The sequence below is a fragment of the Lycorma delicatula genome, chromosome 2 (assembly GCF_047948215.1).
Source record: "Lycorma delicatula isolate Av1 chromosome 2, ASM4794821v1, whole genome shotgun sequence".
NCBI lineage: Eukaryota > Metazoa > Arthropoda > Insecta > Hemiptera > Fulgoridae > Lycorma > Lycorma delicatula.
The window spans coordinates 3301365-3319490 of record NC_134456.1 but is presented as its reverse complement, the minus strand read 5'-3'; the positions used below and the strand labels follow the sequence as shown (position 1 = coordinate 3319490).

The following is an 18126-nucleotide window of genomic DNA, read 5'->3' as shown; positions in this document are numbered from 1 at the left end:
GAGGCTTATTGCTAGCCTACTCCCGAATACAAGAGGGCCCTCCCAACATATGAGCCAATTGCTTACTGGTGTGGTCTATTCAACCCTGCTATATGGCGCCGAGTTGTGGGCGGGCGTTGTTAGATTTGCCAAGTACAGGGGTAGATTGGTATCCATCCGTAAGAGGTGTTGCATCAGAGTAGCGGCCGCCTATAGGACGGTGTCCAGTGAGGCGGTTAAGGTGATTGCTGGATTCCCGCCTGTAGACTTGATGATAATCCAGCGTAGCAGGACTAGGGAACTGAGAACACTCCCATTAGAGGAAAGGAAGCATTCTGCTGAAGAACTAGAAGAAGAGATCGCACAAACATGGCACGAGCGGTGGGATCGGGCCACGAAGGATAGATGGACCCATCACCTTATTGGGGACATCAGGGGGTGGTGCCGGAGGACCCATGACACGCTGAGTTTTGAGTCAACGCAATTCCTGGCAGGTCATGAGGGATTCAGGTCTTATTTGTATAGATTCGGGCTCGATCAGTCTGAAAACTGTCCGGTGTGCGAGGTGGAACACTTCCCCAACATGTTTTTTCTTTTTGTGTCCGCGATTCATCGCAGAGCGTAGAGAGATAGATGCTCGACAACCTAAGACGTGAGCACATGTTTCGCTCTGAAGATATCCTACGAGTCCTATTACAAGGTGAAGCACAGAGAAAGACTGTGGAAAGATTCGTCAGGACGGTCATGAGGAAGCTCAAGTTATATGAGAAGTTCCGCAGAGGAGAATGGCGCCAGAGGGCGCGGGGGCGGACAGGTCCTCGGCTGAGTGCCTAGGAGGCCCCCCATATGTGTGGGAGTCGCCTGGGTGCGATGAGGCTGGGTACACTCTGCTCGTGCGTCTGATGGTGGCTACTAGTAAGTGGTGCGACTATTTAAGATTTCTGTCTTGACGGCTGTGTGGGTGTTGTGGATGTTAGTAGCTTGTCCTGTTTTCTGCAGGTTCTTGTGTGTTATTGTTGTCGGGGTATGTATTTGACGCGTTGTATGTGTTGCTTCCAGTATTGTTGTTTGTGTGGTATGTGACATTGTTGGATTGTTATGACTGTGTGTGTGGGCGATTCCCCCTTCTGATGAAATGTTTTTATAAGCAGTCCCAGTAAGTGTGAAGCCAGGGGTGGAGGTTTAGTCGATAGTGCACAGGTATACATACATACGCCCTTGGTTATAACTGGCGGAACCTGTTAACAAGACCTACAGTGCTCAGGCCTCCGTAAATGGGGTTCCTCCACCTCTTTAAAAAAAAGGTTCATATATTATCACCAGGTATATATACCTTAGCGAACTCAACATGAGGTATAATCGTGAGACGCTCTATCTTATTTGCACTTGAGATCCCATTTTGTTGCCTAGCGGTCGGTTAAGATACTAACTTTATGTTTAATTAGTGTTGACCGGCACCGACTTCAAAAATAGTTATTTGTTGTGAATACTTTTACTTAGTTAATAAATAAAAATAAATTTAACTTTTTAGTACTTTTATTTTTTGTCTTACTAAAATAGTTATATAATAAATACAGAAATTTACTGTAACTGATATTACTGTAATCTATATAATAATTGTATAGGCCTAATGTTATATTACTATAGTAAAATGATATATATTGCATAATGTAGTTACAATGTATAATTAGGCCTACCATACATTGGGATTAGACCATACACCCCTCCCAGTTTTTTAGTGCTGTCTGGGGTTGCAAAAATATCTGGGGTTTGAGAATTTTATGACTGGCAAGGATATTTTTTAATATTAGACCTATATGTTCGACACGACAACGCGTTTTTAAACATTCTCTTACGGCCGTCCAGCTCTCAGCTGAACTTGGAGCAAGTACTGACGTCGATTTTGACGGAAGCGTGGCTACTGGTCTTGCCAGAATTTTTTACTCTGTCATTTGGCAACTCAACAGGGGCAATGTGTTTATGTTGTTTTCGTGTGTGAACTGACTCATTCGTCTACACATTTTTGATCAGAAAGGCCCACGAGAACGACTTATAAAAGTAGCAAGTAACAGTGATTTCACTTCCAAAGGTAAACAAAATACTACTTTAGCGTGGATTTATGTGAAGCATTGATTACATGTAATATTCCTCTTCACAAACTTACAAATCCTACCTTCAAAGATTTTCTTCAAAAATACTGCTTGAATCAAAATATGTCAGATGGATCAACATTGCGTAAAGATTACACACCAACAATTTACCTACATGTTCTGGAAGAAATACGCAATGAACTCAAGGATAGCATTATTTGGATTTTATGACGAAACTACCGACAGTTGTGATCGTTGCATTGCGAATTTAATTGTCGGTACATTAAAACTAGAGCCTTTTTCTTCCTTCTGGTGGCCTACAGAAACATTGAAAAGACAAATCGTTCTACGATCACCAGATTTGTGAATGAGTGTATTAAAAAAATATTTCCTGAATCTTCTGCAGATGAATGGGTGTTTATATTTCTCTCAGATGTTGCTCCCTATATGATCAAGGCAGCCAAAGCCCTCCAAGTACTTTATCCCAATTTGATTCATCTGACGTGCTTTGCTCACAGAGTACATCGATTTCCTCAAGAAGTACGATCCACGTTTGGGAATGTAAATAAACTGATTTCACAACAAAGAAAGTGTTTCTTAAGGCACCTGCTTGCAATAAGGCATATAAAGAAAAATTGCCAATGTGACTTTACCTCCAGACCCAGTGATAACACGATGGGGAACGTGGATTGCAGCTGTACTGTTTTACAATAAACTTTTGAGGCCTTCAAAGGTGTAGTAAACTACTTTGACAGTGCAGAGGTTATCGCAGTTTGTCAGTCCAACGAAGCATTTAACGATTCTAGAATAAAAAAAAACATAGCTGTGATTAGGATCCTTTTTTCCCACATGCCTGCCAGTATTAAAAACTTGAAACTCAAGGAAACGAATTTAAATAAATATATATATATATATATATATTTCAAATTAATAGTCAGAATGAGATGATAGCACTGTGAACAAAGTAGCGAGAAATGACGCCAGAAAATAAATATGTCCTACCGAAAATGAAAAGTAGTAGTTGAGATTCTCTCATCAATCGTATTCCTATTAGTAGTTAGTATACGGCTATTCATCTTCAAAATCTGAGCAAGTGACGAATTAAAAGTAGTAGTAAAACTTACTAACCATTCATAACATTAGTAATCGTCTACTTTAGTAATTAGTAGTAATGTATTTCAATCGAGAATATCATTCGAATAATTCAGTTACTAAATCGAAATATCTCGAGATATTTCAATAATCGAATTGTTACTACTTTTTCATTCGAGAGATCGCATCACTAATTTGAACTTTAACCGACTTAATTTTTTAAGCGGGAATTGGTTGTTTGTGTTTACGGATGGGTGACAGGTGGATTTTATTCATGTCTTTACTGTTTTAATATGTTTTTATATATTTTTTAATCATTAAATTATTACTAAATATTTGTTCTTAGTTCAGATGATTTTTTTTATTGAAGAATGCCTATGAATGATGCTCCATCAAGTTTTGGTGAACACATTGAGGTTAGAATTTTGTATATTTTATTATTTTTAGAAATTATAAATTTTTAGCGTCACAAATTAATTCAGAAATTTGTTTTAAATTAGTATATTCAGTTCTGAATAATGCTGTCGTTATCTGTAAACGTTCATCAAACGAGTTTGTTAGAGGACTGGACTGAGCAAAATATAAACGTTTGTGACAGTTTTGAATAATGTATGGTTAGTTATTATTTTCTTTTATAATTGCATAAATAGTAATGTTTCAGTTAGTAAAGGTTTCTTGTTGGCTAAGAGAATCTTATTACAACAAAATTGTTGAATTTTCAAAACATTGTAATTTGAGGTTAGTGGATAGAGTAATACATTTAAATAAAAATATTTTCTTTATTGTTTGAAATGCAATGTTATAGTATTGTATTTACACGTTCTTCAGTTATATCCTTTTTGATGTAACTGAATAATCATTACATTCCCCTAACAAAATGTTGATTCTTTCTGAAATCAATTAGTGATGGTTGCAAATACTATAACTAACCTAATAATAAAATATTTAGATGATTACAGTGATATTAAAGGGAATAAGTAACATAAGTTATTTATATTTTTATTTATAGTCACATTGATAATTAAAGTTATTTGCAACTTATCAGTGTAATGTAACTGTACTGGTAACTGTGTAGTCTTGAACTAACTCAGGTTGACCATTCCTACAAGACTACACTTCATTTACACTCATATATATCATCTTCATTCATCCTCCGAAGTATTATCTGAACGGTAATTACCAGAGGCTAAACAGAAAAAAAGAAAGGTTAACCATTTCTGAGACAGGGTTAATTGAAACTCAACCTCCAAAGAACACTGGTATCCGTGATCTTGTATTTAAATTTGAATAAAAGCAACTACCTTTATTAGGATTTGAGCCTGAGAACTCTTGACTTAGAGATCAGCTGATTTACAACAATGAATTCTCCATTAGTCCAACCCAATGGATTACATTAGATTTTTTTTTGTTCACATTATAAAACAAAGTTTATCAACTAATAATTCACTAGGCCATAAGCCTTAATGGAAACATGCTGTTGCATTCTTGGTAGTGTGAATCTATTAAAATTTTTTTATTCTTGAGTGAATGAATTGATAACATTAATATTATATATTAATGATATCAATTGTTATTATAATGTTCTGATTAAGTAATGTAAAATTCATAATGTAAACATATCATTTGAATATTAAAGTGACATATTATTTTTAGCTGTATTAACTTAAATTATTTTATTTTAATATACAATGCCTTTTGAATTCCTTCTCATAAAAAATGGATGCTGAAGGTGAAATAGAATTTTTCTTTATTTAACTGCTAGGATGTATATTTGAATATTTATGATATTTTACAGGACTATGAAGTACTCAATCTTGTTGGGAAAGGAGGTTTTGCCAGTGTTTACAGAGCTAGATGCCTCAAAACAGGCATGGAAGTTGCCATCAAGATGGTAATATTATTTTATTTGTAGCATAATCTGTTTTGTTTAGGTGAAATTATATGTACAGTTGTGTGTTACAAAGTGCTTCTAAGAAAAAAAAATGTGAATGTTTAAGGTAAACTCTGTTATGGTACATCAAAATGTTGGTTACTAAACTTATATAATTTTGGTTTGTATCAAAGTATAAGCAGTCAAAGGAAGTATAAGTATTGATAGCGAGCAAGCATCGATAGAAAGCTTAGTGTAGAAAAGACAGTGAAGAGCGAGAATACATGCTGTATGTGAGAGTTCTTATTTGATTTATTAAATTATATTTAAAGTAAATTACTGGTCATCAATTTTGTATTTATTTAAAGCACTCTACAACAGACTCTTAACTATGGTTACAATGGGTCTCATATTTACTTTTTTTATTTATTTAATATCAATAAATTTTTCTTAATATCTACAATGTTTTTTAATTTATGAATTTGTTTAATATGTTTTTTGTGACTTTCTGGGCATACTTTGTTTCTTAACATAGTGTTAATACCATTCTCCCAAATTGGTCTATAAAATTCTTTATAATTCTGTGTAATATTAAAATGAAGTTTCTTTTTTGTAAATGCCACAAACAAGAATATTGTCTAATAAATATAGGAAAAATACTGTACTAAAACATAAAAATAATTTTTCCATTTCTGTTTATGACAATCATCTATTAAAATTATTTATAACTAACTTTTCACAATTGAATTGAATTTAATAAAATAACATATTCAAAACTTAATGTTATTATATTTTTGGCCAATTTTGTACACATCTTAGTGATTATTTTTGTTCTCACCATGGTGTTAGATTATATATTTGATGTCCACAAAACTGACAGAACTAACATACTAGACAAATAAACAAACTCTTCAGCTATACTGTTTTATCAGATACTAAACAGGTTTCCTAACTGTTTAAGATTAAATGCCATTAGTAATAATGCTAGTTTGTGTGACACTGATAAAGTCAGTGGAACTTTTGCACAAAAGTTCCAAAAACATGTGCTGAAGGTGGATGGCCATTTATAGTCTTTATAAAATTCTTTTTATATATGGTTATTCCCATATAGTTTTTAAAACTACTTTGTTGTCTAGATGAGGATTAACATAGGTTATTTTTCAGTGACTTTTTAGTGTTTTCTGTTTTTCTTCTTTTTAATTTCCAATTTTTATATATTTATTAGCCTTTAATTAATGTTGCTTGACCACATGCAAGGTGTAGGTGTATATGTGCATGCATACATACAAGTGGACAAGACAACAGTATGACATTTTTTTGCATTTTAAAGACTGCAAAAACAGTATTCCTAAAACAGATGAAATTAGTAAATTCAACAATTGTATTTTACTTATTTAAAGTTTTTAAAGATTAAGTTAAGTAGGGAAGTAACTGACAATTCAAATAGGTAGTTTAAATTATCTATATATGTAAAGCCTAAAAGGTAGAGGGTGCTTCTGTAACAAATTGCTTTGTACGTGTGTCATTTAAATACAGGCTGTTGGCGGTTATCACAGCATTTGTGTAGTTATCACAGCACATGGTTTACTGTTTATGGTGTAGATACATTATACTGCTACTTGTGGAAAAAACAATCTTATTAACAAACTGCAAATTAAAGGAATTTCATCTGTGAGTGTTGGATGCTGATATTGTGTGACTGCTGAAATTAACTACAGATGTACTGCATCAACTGTGTTTTTTTTTTTGTACACATGTAAATTAAATTATGTGTATAAAAAAGCCAGGGATAGTTTTATGTATATAATTTAAATCTGATTGGTAAATCAACGAAGAATATTTTTGGTACTTACGTATTAATGCCACCGCAGCTTCAGCTTTATTTACAAAGTAGTCAATCGGTTTCCGGTGGAAAATGGACCGATATAGAGTTTAACATAGATTCAAAACAGTCTCTTTATTAATTTTAATAAATGGTTATTTATATTTATTTATTTTATAAATATATAACCAAACTTAACCTACGCTCGCTTTGCTCGCTAACCTTGACTAATTAACAGGAGTGTTTTGATTATTTAAATAATAAATAATTGTAATAATTACTGAATTCATTAAATAAATACTCAAAAAATTACGGTGTTAATTAGTCAAAGTTAGCGAGCGTAGGTTAAGTTTAGTTAAATTATATTTATAAAATAAATAACCATTTATTAAAATTAATAAAGAGACTGTTCATTTTCCACCGAAATCCGACTGACTACTTTGTTTTTAAATAAAGCTGTAGCTGCGGTGGCGTTAATACGTAAGTACCATATTTTTAAATAACCAGTTTAGTCCTCTGTTTTTGAGGTTTTGTACTTAATATTTTAAACTTTGCCTTTCCAGGATTTAAACCCGCAAGTTTTGTTTTATTAAACTGTAATTTTATTATGTTAAAGAAAATATAATAAATGTTTTATGTTAAATTCAAAAATTAACAAGCAGGTGTCAAATACGACTTTTTCAGTTTCAGTCTTGAATTTCAATTTCCATCTACTAGATTGAAGTCAGTTTATTTGATGAGAAAAGTAAATATGACTTAGTATGAGGTGTAAGTGTGTACCCTTATAATAGATGTGCTATTTCAATTATAATATTCATCATTCAACATTCCTGAATAGGCTATTATTTGATTAATTATTTTATTTAAAACTGGAAATCTGTATTTGCTTCTGTATGGGTCAGAAAGATGGCCACTAATAATTAAAATAGCATGCCAAGTAATGGCTGCAAAAGTAAATTATTTTTTTGAGAGAAACAAATAAAATGTGTTGAATTAAGGAAAGGAGTTCTAAATATTTGAAAAGAATAGTTTAGAAGAATTTAGGAGAAGATTTAAAACAGGACTTTGTAATAGAACAATTGAAATGAGATAGTTACAGTGGTGTAGTTGCATGTGCCAAATGGAAGAAGAAAAAATTGCTAGGATAATAATCGAGGCAGAAGCATATAAGAAAACTAGAAGCAGACCCAGGGAAAGTCGGTTGGGCAGTGTGGAGGAAATGTTTTGATAAATATGTGTACATAAATATACATATGTATTATATGTTACATATAAATCATATGTATTTTCAGACGTCCATTAGAATGGTTAATGAATTTGGTTAATGTAACTTAAAAATTATTAATTTTCATGTTGAATAATTTTATAATAATTTTTTCTATAACTTTTAGATTGACAAGAAACAAATGACTGCTAATGGCATGGTAAACAGGGTACGTCAGGAAGTTGCTATTCATTCTCGTTTAAAACATCCATCAATTCTTGAATTATTTACATTTTTTGAAGACTCAAACTATGTTTACTTGGTATTAGAGTTAGCCCACAATGGGGAATTGCAACGATATATAAAAAATAACTCAGTTGTATTAACTGAAAAAGAAGGTAAATTCTGTTTAATTAAGCGTGTTTTTTTTTTTAGAAGTATATCCTTGCATTCAAGCCTTACCTTAACCTAAGTGATTTAAATTAGTCTGTGCCAACTATTGAATATTGTATCTACTTAAATCAGCTAGTGTCATCTTTGCTAATGTAGTTATATTGACTCATACTGGGTATTTAATTAAATGTAATCAAAAGTCAGTTATTATAGTAAGTTACTTATATTTATAAGTTATTCTGGTATCAAAAATAGGAAAGCTATTATACAAACATAAAATATTAGATACTATATATTTAATCGAGTATTATATAAAGTGAATTCACCCTAAAAAATAAACATTTTATTTTTATGAAGATATTCTTACTTTAATGGTAACATTGTTCATACATATTTTTCAGAGGTTTACCTTCATAAATTTTTTCGAAAAACATATTAAAATAAAAAAGTTATGAATTACATGTAAACTTTTGGAAATATAACTTAAGTATTTACATTATTTTTTCACTACATAAATTTTTATACTGCATTTGTTTGTTTTAATAATTGAAAAGAATTATTTTTCAAAAAGTTAAGCAAGGTGAATAGAATTTATTTATTTATTATGTTGACTGGTTTAATTTCTAAAGAGGTAATAAATATTATGAAGTATTACATATTATAACTGACAAGTGGTAATCTCCAGCCACATTATTCTATGCTAAATAAGAATGTATCACAAAGATAAGAAAGAGTATCTCTCATAAATTGTTACTTCTTAGGTCAATTCATTGATGTATACAACAGTATATGAAAAGTATTTCTAAAAAGCCTGGCCATAGAATTGCCATTCCATTTTGTAGTGCCAAAATGATACTTAATGTAAAAATATGCACAATTTTATTCGTTGTTTAGAATTTATTATAAAATAGAATTCGTAGACATCAGCCTCTAGAGTGCAATAATTAAAATTTTATTTAAAACTTTATGGATATAACAATCATATATTTGAAAATATATATGAATTTTTTAATTTATAATAAGTATTAATGATTTATGAAAAATGATTATGAAAAATTAATGATTAATGAAAAAGTCTTTATAGGCGCATGTAAAAGAATGTCACTCGATATGAAAACCTTTATTAATTCAGTTATAAAGATTGTTTATAGCAATAACATTAGTCTCTTTTTATATGTTTCAATATTGCTCAACTTTTCAGAAAAATCAAATCATTCGGTGTAGTCTTTTATTAAATTTTTTAATTATTCTTCTTGCAAAGGTGTAATTTACTTTTTAGTAATCTTTATGATTATGTTGTTTTATTATGATTTTTCATGTTTATGGATCTAATATTAAGTCATTTAATGATTTGAATGATTCCATGTTTCATATAGAAACCGTAATCATTAGTAACTATTAATAAACCATATGGAATCATAATGAAACCATTCCGTATTTTGTGGAATGGTTCTAATTATTTTGGAAAAGTAGGTCTAGTAAATAAAAATTTTATTTTATTCTTAATCATAATATACCCACTAGATAGCTATTAGTTAAAAATAAAAAAACAGTCTTACAGAAAATGCTTAATGTTTTAAAAAAATTTGAATTGTATTTTTGTTGCAGCAAGTTATGTATTACGACAGGTTGTAGAGGGATTATTATATCTTCATTCACATAATATATTACATAGAGATATGAGTCTTGCTAATTTATTGTTAACAAGAAATATGAGAGTGGTAAGACAATTATTTTATCAGTTCATTTAGTTTAAAAACTCCTTTTATATTTCAGCCATTGATAATCGGTATATCAGTATAGGTTAGTTCTCACTTTTTCACGTGTGTTTCAGGTTTGTGTGATCTACCATTTAGTTAAGAAATTAAAGTTACATAATTATTTTCTATGTTTTGTAAATTAATTCACTACAATAATGTTTAACTGGATAATAGTTCTACGGCTAAGTTTTAATTACTTATTCGAGGAGTTATTCAGTTGAACTCAGCGCATAAGTAACTCAAAAGCATTATTCAAACTAATCTGCCAAATTTCTCCATGTGCAGTCTTTTATTTGTTTTTTTGTATTTTTTTTTTTAAGTGTAGTTGCATTGCTGGGGAATCCATGTAAAAGTGAGCCTGACCACAAGAAAATAAAAAAGTTCTATGTTAGAGTACGCTTTTTTCTTGTTTATGAACTATATTTAATTGTCCTGACAAGTATTATTTTAAAAATGTTAATATTCTTTCCTGATGGTCAAATGTATGAATCATTTTAGGAGTAGTGTTACATATTTTATAGTTAAGTTGGCAACAACTTTTCATTTTTTATCAGCTTCAGAACTGATTTTTTGCTTAGTTGAAACAGCAAGTTTAGTAATATTGGAAACTTCAGTAACATCCAGTTGGGGTAAATATTTAATAAAATAAATAATATATAGAATTGCAGGTATGAATAATTATTTATTAAAATAAAAGAGGGTTTTCTAATAGTCTATCAAATTTTAATGTACTGCAGATAAAACTTAAACCGGCATTTTATAATAATTTAAAAATTTCAACAGGATAACAAATAATGAGGGAATATGTGGCTCAATATAAAGACAAAAACTTAAGATGTTCTACTGAAAAAAATCAGTAAAATTTTAGATATACACTTTGTGAGTATAGAAGACTACTATTAATAGCACCGCTTCTACTCTGTTGTACATACAGCTAATAAAGGAACAAACAGATTTGATTTATTGTAAAATTACACACAATACATTCTTAAATATCACAGGTTGTTTTAAAATATATTGAATTATTTAGTGCAAATGAGAATTAAGGTATTCCAGAAATCTGAGGCAGTATGCAATACTTCTTGCAAGAAATAAACATCTCATTCGCTTAATTTACATCATAATCACAAAATCAAGCAATTATACTTAGAACAAAATTTAAAAGTAAAGAAATATATAATAAACATTTTTTTTGTTAAACATATTCAGGCAGCATCATATTTTAACAACTATAAACAATTTTTATCTTACAACTATCAAAAATGCAATATCCTTTCCTTGCATCACCTATTTAGGCCTTGTTGTTCTTTGTTTTACTATTCATGGTTAATTAGTGAAATTTAATCCCCTTTATGAATATGAAGGATTACTGTAATAACATAGTTGTAAAAAAATTAAACCATGTTCAGAAAATGATAATTGTAAAAAAGACTTCCCACAAAAAGAAGTATAAATTAGATAATCAAATCACATATTGCACAATTATGATTATTATTATGATTAACGATTACAGGAAGTTGATTACTTAATTTCTAAGAAATATACTAACCTCACATTCCAAAATATAAACATATTTTAAGACATAAAAAACAAAATTTCAGCAACTTTCCATGTATCACATGTTAAGTAAAAAATTTTAAAAATGTAGTAGTAAAACCACTATATTAACAGGAAAAAATAATGCAATCATCTTTGTTCAATCAAGATGTCCAAAATACATCTATAATATATTCTGATAATATTAACATGAAATGTCCAACCCTACTTTGTATATAAATTAACTGTATACATTACATTAATTTTTCTTTCCTCAGAGCTTATATAAGCAAACATGCTGTTGGCATTAAGTATATTCTATTATTAAATATTTTATCTATTAAGTATAGAATGTAGTTTATATTTTATTTAAGAACAATTTTTATGCATAGAGTAGTTTAATGCAAAACATTTCATAAAAAGTCAACTGAAATACAGTATCTTTGTAATTTAGAAACTATGTAATGTAACGCTTTATTATTTTCATTAATATTTTTATTCAAATAAGATTATGTTGAGAGTTTTGAATATTCTAAGAAACAATTCTGAAAAATGAAGTGTTTTTAGTCTATGTAAATGTAAATTTCACATTTTTATTGTACAAAGTTGATTTTACTAAAACCGAAGTTTCCTTTATTAACTGTTGCTACTAACCAAATGCTGCTTATTCGACTTTAAAATGTATGGGTGAATCCATGTAAATGAGAGCTTGACCACCAAAAAATAAAAATGTTCTAAGATAAAAGAGTACTCTTTATTCTTGTTTATGAGCTATATTTAATTGTCATGACAAGTAATATTTTTTAAATTTAAATATTATTTTGTGGTGTTCAAATGTATGAATCATTTTAGGAGTAGTATCAGATACTTTAAGTTGGCAACAACTTTTCATTTTTTATCAGCTTACTTCAGACAGCTGATTTTTTACTTAGTTGAAACAGCAAGTTTAATAATATTGGAAACTTATATCGGATATTAATATTATAGTAATAATATATAGTTAATATTTTAGTAATATTGGATATTTGGAAGTAACATCTAGTTGGAGTATGTATTTAATAAAATAAATAATGTATAGAATTGCAGGTATCAGTGTCACACCTATGACAGCAAAAGGGAATAAGTAAATTATATATCCTTTAAGTAGGATAAATGTTAAAAATGCCTTTATGAAAATGAGTTTATGCGAATGGGCATTATATCAAATATCAGTTAATTGTTACAAAATCAATATTTACAAGAAAATTGTTTACGTCACACACCTATGACGCTTCTATGTTATCATTGCATAACAATTTCTTATCACCCCAATTAAAATAAAATAATTAATACCAGCAATTTGATACATTTACAGAATATTTTTACACTAGCCTAAACCTGATTTTAGTAAAGATTTTTCTTTATTTAATGAGGAATTTTAATAGAAAAAAAAATCTGAATCCAGGTACATAATTTTTGGTGACACAATATACCTTACCATATAAGAATTATATCAAAGTAAATCATTTCAGCCTCTTCTGAAAGGTTATTAACTTTTTATGTACTTTTAAGAAAAATGAGTTCTACAGTTCGAATGAAAAAGTTAAGGCAAAAGCTTAAGGAAGAAGAAGAAGAAATGTGCATTTAGAAAAGGGACAAGAAAAGAAGAGAGAAGATAAAGGAAATTAATTCTAGTAGTACCATGAAGTTAAAACTAAAGTGTTTAAAGGATGCAGAAAGACAAAGATGTATGCAAGAAGAAGAAAAAATGAAAAGGCTAGAAATGAAGCACCAAAATTAGGTTTATATTGATGTCCATAGTCACTAGGCAGGGCTGTAAAAAAAGGTGATACAATCATTACCACACAGTCCTGGGAAAACATTAACAGTAATAAGAAAGCTGGTATGTGATACACCTGAGGTGAAAAAAGAACTTTGAGGAGAAAAGTGCTCAACAAAGCTGGATTTCCCTGAATGAAACCACTTAACAAACAGTAATAGTTTTATTGTCATGATGATTTGAGCCACCAGACTCCTGGCATCAAAGGTGTCATATCAATAAAGGATCCTAACCCAGGCGAATGTTCTTCCTTCCAGAAGAGACATATGATAATGACAGCCAAAGAAGAATTCAGCTTGTTTCAAATGGAGTTTCCAGGAATCAAAATAAAACTATCAAAGTTTCATGAACTTCATCCAAAATATATTCTTTTGTGTTCACAGATGCCTCACAATATATGCATTTGTAAGCATCATTCTAATTTCAGTTTCATATTGAAGCCCTAAACAAAGTTGTTGCAACCTTTCCTCCAAACAGTGGAGAATTAATAAGAGCTGTGTGTTGTGATATTTGAATGAACCGACAGTTTACTTGCTGGGCGAACTGGTAGCTCAAAACCTGAGAGATGCCAAGTTTTCAAAAGCAAGTTGGACATCTACACAGATTCAGTTACTAGACCTGAATTGTAATGAAAGCTCAGATCATGGAGAGCCTAATCTATTTGACACATGCAAATTAGAACTCAGTGACTTTGTTCTGGTTGAATTACGAGGTAAGAGGTCAAAGAAATACTTTGTTGGCCGTATTGAGGGAAAAGAAACTGATGATTATTAAATAAATTTCTTACTTAAGAAAATAGATTCTTGGATTTTCTTCTTTCCACAACAGAAAGACAGCAGTCTTGTGTCTGCAAGTGATATTTACCTGAGCCATCATTAGCAAGTGGCACATTATGGCTGCTTCCATTGTAACATTCTGTATGGATTTGTCATATGATAATGTAGATTGATGTTTCTGTAGTTTTTATACTAGATCTATGTTATAATTCACAAAAATAAATATAATTACACCTAATTAGTGGTTTTTATTCATTTAATGAAACATTAATAAATAACTCTCAGCAACCTTTGAAAATAACAAACATTGTTGTTAAAAATCATCAAGGTTCTGAGTATTGTTTAGTAGTGTTATTTAATTCTAAAGATAACAAATCCTTGTGAAAATGTCACTCATGACAATGGATTTATGCTGCTTTGAAATTAACAGTTCATGATGCAATAATTTCAATTCTCCTACCTTTATCCTGATATTTATTGCAATAAAAAAAAATAATAGTAAAGTTACAATATATGAAAAATATACTATTACTTAAATAATTGGTAAATAATATCCAAACAGCATAATATAATTATTTATAGAATTTGTTGTTTTGTACTTGGTGCTTTTGTTTCTTTTATTTTATGTTTTGTCCTTTTTTTGTAGAGTTCTTTGCTTCAACACAATATTTTTTGGTATGATTTAATTAAAAATGTAATGTAAAATATTAAATCATAGAAAGTACTGTATGCTTACTATTTCAGTCACATATAAACTATATTTTTAATTAAGTCATCTCAGTCACTGATATAAATTATGTTTTTTAATTAAATCACATTAAAAAAAGCATTCTGATGAAGCATCAATATCTGAAAAAGTGCCGAACATCAAAGAAAAAACAAAAGTTATAAGTGCAAAAAGTTATAATTTTGTAAACTGCTATTACATTCATTATTGTATGTGTATGGTTTTTTCAATACAAATACTTACATAAAAAATTATAAAATATTACTATAAAAAATAATTAGAAATAGCTTATACAGAAATTGGCTCCTTTTTCACTAACAGCTCTATCTCTTTGCATTTATACTTAAATAAAAGCACTAAGAGGATAAAGAGAATGTTAAGTACAATCTACATGGTACATACATCACATAATTGTAAGAGATAATTGTAATGAGGTTATGTCAGAACTACTTGAAGTTATGGTCAAGTAAAACATTTGAAAAAAAACATTACAGAATATTTAAAAGTAAAACTATAAAGTCATCCAGTATTACAGAATAGTTTGCTAATAATAAAAATGACATAATATATTTTATATATATATATTATATATATATATATATATATTTAATTAGAAAAAATAGAAAAATATATTTATAAATATAATAAAGATGCGTACTTTTGAACCATCAAATATAGACAGGAACATTTTATTTATTATGTTTAACAATCAACTCTTAAATAATAATTTTTGTAACCAATCACCTTATCTTCATTGTAAAGATGATTTTTTAAAGAATTGACAATGTTTAATGACAAACTTATTTTAATATGAAAATTGTTATTTTGTAACTTAAGATTTAAAATCAGTTATTATGAAAAGCACTTTTAAGTATCCCTCTTATCGTTGATTAGATGTAAGGTAATTAATCACTATTTTAATATTATTTCAATTGTAGTTGATATTTTATAAAAGTAACATTTATTTAGAAAATAAAAATTTAAGGTAGAATTAAACTCTCAGTCATAATTATGTATTATCTTAATAATTTTTTCTCCATTATCTTTATTTTATTTCATCATTTCAGAAAATTGCTGACTTTGGTCTTGCTACACAGCTATCCAGGCCTGATGAGAAACATCTAACTATGTGTGGTACTCCGAATTACATATCACCTGAGGTAGTACTTATAAATTACTCATCAGCATTTCAGTTAATGAATTTTTCTTTGGTATGATTTCCACTGAATTTATTTTTTTGATTCTTTTTATTTACCAGTCAAAGCTTTTGAATATAATTCTCGTGGAAGGAGAGATTGAGGAAGACTGATTAAAATGTGGGTTCTGGAACAGGCTGAATAAGCCTCTCCTTTATATAGCAAATAGAAGATTCTTTAAAAAAAAATAACAGTAACATTCTGTAGATACATCTGTGCTACATTTTTCTTTTGTGTTTTCATTATAAAAAATATATATACACAAACTGTATTTTCACTTCATGTGTATCAGACTAAAGGGTGATTTAATCCAATACTATTAAATAAAAAAGTGAAGTATTAAACCAAGAATTATAAAATAATATAATTATTTTTTTTGTCTTTGAAGTGAACAAAATTGAGTAATGATTTTTGCTCACTTCAAAGGAGAAACAAATAATTTTGCTATTTCATAATTCTTGGCTTAGTATGTCCCTCAGCTTTGTTTAGTAGTGTTGGATTAAATTACTTTTTAGTCTTATAACATAGACATGAAGTGAGTAATGAGATACAGTAGCTAAATGGAAGTGACCATAACATAATTATTGTATATCTTCTCTTGTTTAATTGTGCCTGTATTTTTATGATTGGGCATCTGTTAGTGATACTGTAAATGTCTGTTCACTGTGCCATCCTGTGAAAAACTGTAGTTAACCTTTATTGATGATTAATCCTTTGTTATCTCGGTATTCATTTTATCATTTTTGTTAGTTGAGTAAAGCTTGAATATAGTGTTCAGTTTACACTTTTAACAAGTTAGTAAAAGTGAGCTCTGTAAAATGTTTGTGTTACTTTACTACAAGTGAAAAATAGTTATTTAACAAACTGAGTATATTGGTAATCAGCCAGAATGTTATATTTAGAGCCAGCAGGCTATAAATGTCTATGGAAAAGAAAAGAGGGGTGCTTAAGAGTAGTAATAAAGATAGAAGAGCATTTTACTGCAGAATACAGAAGTTTATACAAATGGAAGAGTAGCTGTTCTCTTACATTCAATATAGTTTGCTGCAAGGAATTGCTATATCAATAGAGATGGCATAATTAAGGCCATAGAAATGTTGAAGGAATTTAAAATAACATGAATGAAGATTTTAAAGCAGATCGAGGATGGCCATATCATTTAATAAACAGGCATAGACGATAGTCTATGGATGGTAATCCATTACAAAATATACATTTATTTGCCAGATGAGGAAAATTTATTGGCCTTCAGAACGGTAACTCAGTTACAAGAAGAAAATAATTTTTTAATATGGCAGATAGACCAATCAAACCCATGTTTACTTTGACATGCCAGCAACAACATCAACAGTTATCACAGTTGTAGATAAAATTGTTCGTTATACACTTTCAGTGTAAACAACGATGTACAGTCATGCTGACACTATTTATACATTGCAAAAAACTTATGCAGTCTATTTAAAAGGAAAACCATTCTAAAGGGTGAGAATTACCGGTTGGGATAATTGTTAGTTCCCAAGAAAAGGGTGGATGAACAATGTATTAATATTAGAATAAATATAATGTTTATGGGAATATCAACCTGATTCCAGATTAAAACTTATTTAAAAACATTTTTGTTGAAAGTTGAGAGTGACTACAGTCCATGGAACCACCCTATAGGAGTGGTTCCATGAACTTCTTTAGTCTTGTTTCAAAGCTAAGTTTCTATATGTGAGTATTACATGTATGTGAGTATTCTATATGTGTGGTTACATGGGACTTTATTCCAAATGATCTGGTTGTGAAGAACTTCAAGAAATGCTGCATTTCTAATTTCCTTGATGAAAATAAAGATTATGCTGCATGAAACGACGAAAACA

The 18126-nt window shown here is 29.5% G+C and overlaps 1 protein-coding gene across 1 annotated transcript in view; it reads left to right on the top strand.

The window, feature by feature from the left end:
* The first annotated feature begins 3422 nt into the window (after nt 1-3422).
* The window catches only part of SAK (polo like kinase SAK), a 51940-nt gene continuing 37236 nt past the window's right edge, over nt 3423-18126 (top strand). Inside the window, exons 1-5 of the mRNA XM_075357497.1 lie at nt 3423-3577; nt 4957-5052; nt 8245-8455; nt 10059-10171; nt 16136-16228. Coding sequence (XP_075213612.1) covers nt 3533-3577; nt 4957-5052; nt 8245-8455; nt 10059-10171; nt 16136-16228 — 558 coding nt within the window. The 5' untranslated portion in view covers nt 3423-3532. The remainder of the gene's footprint in view (nt 3578-4956; nt 5053-8244; nt 8456-10058; nt 10172-16135; nt 16229-18126) is intronic.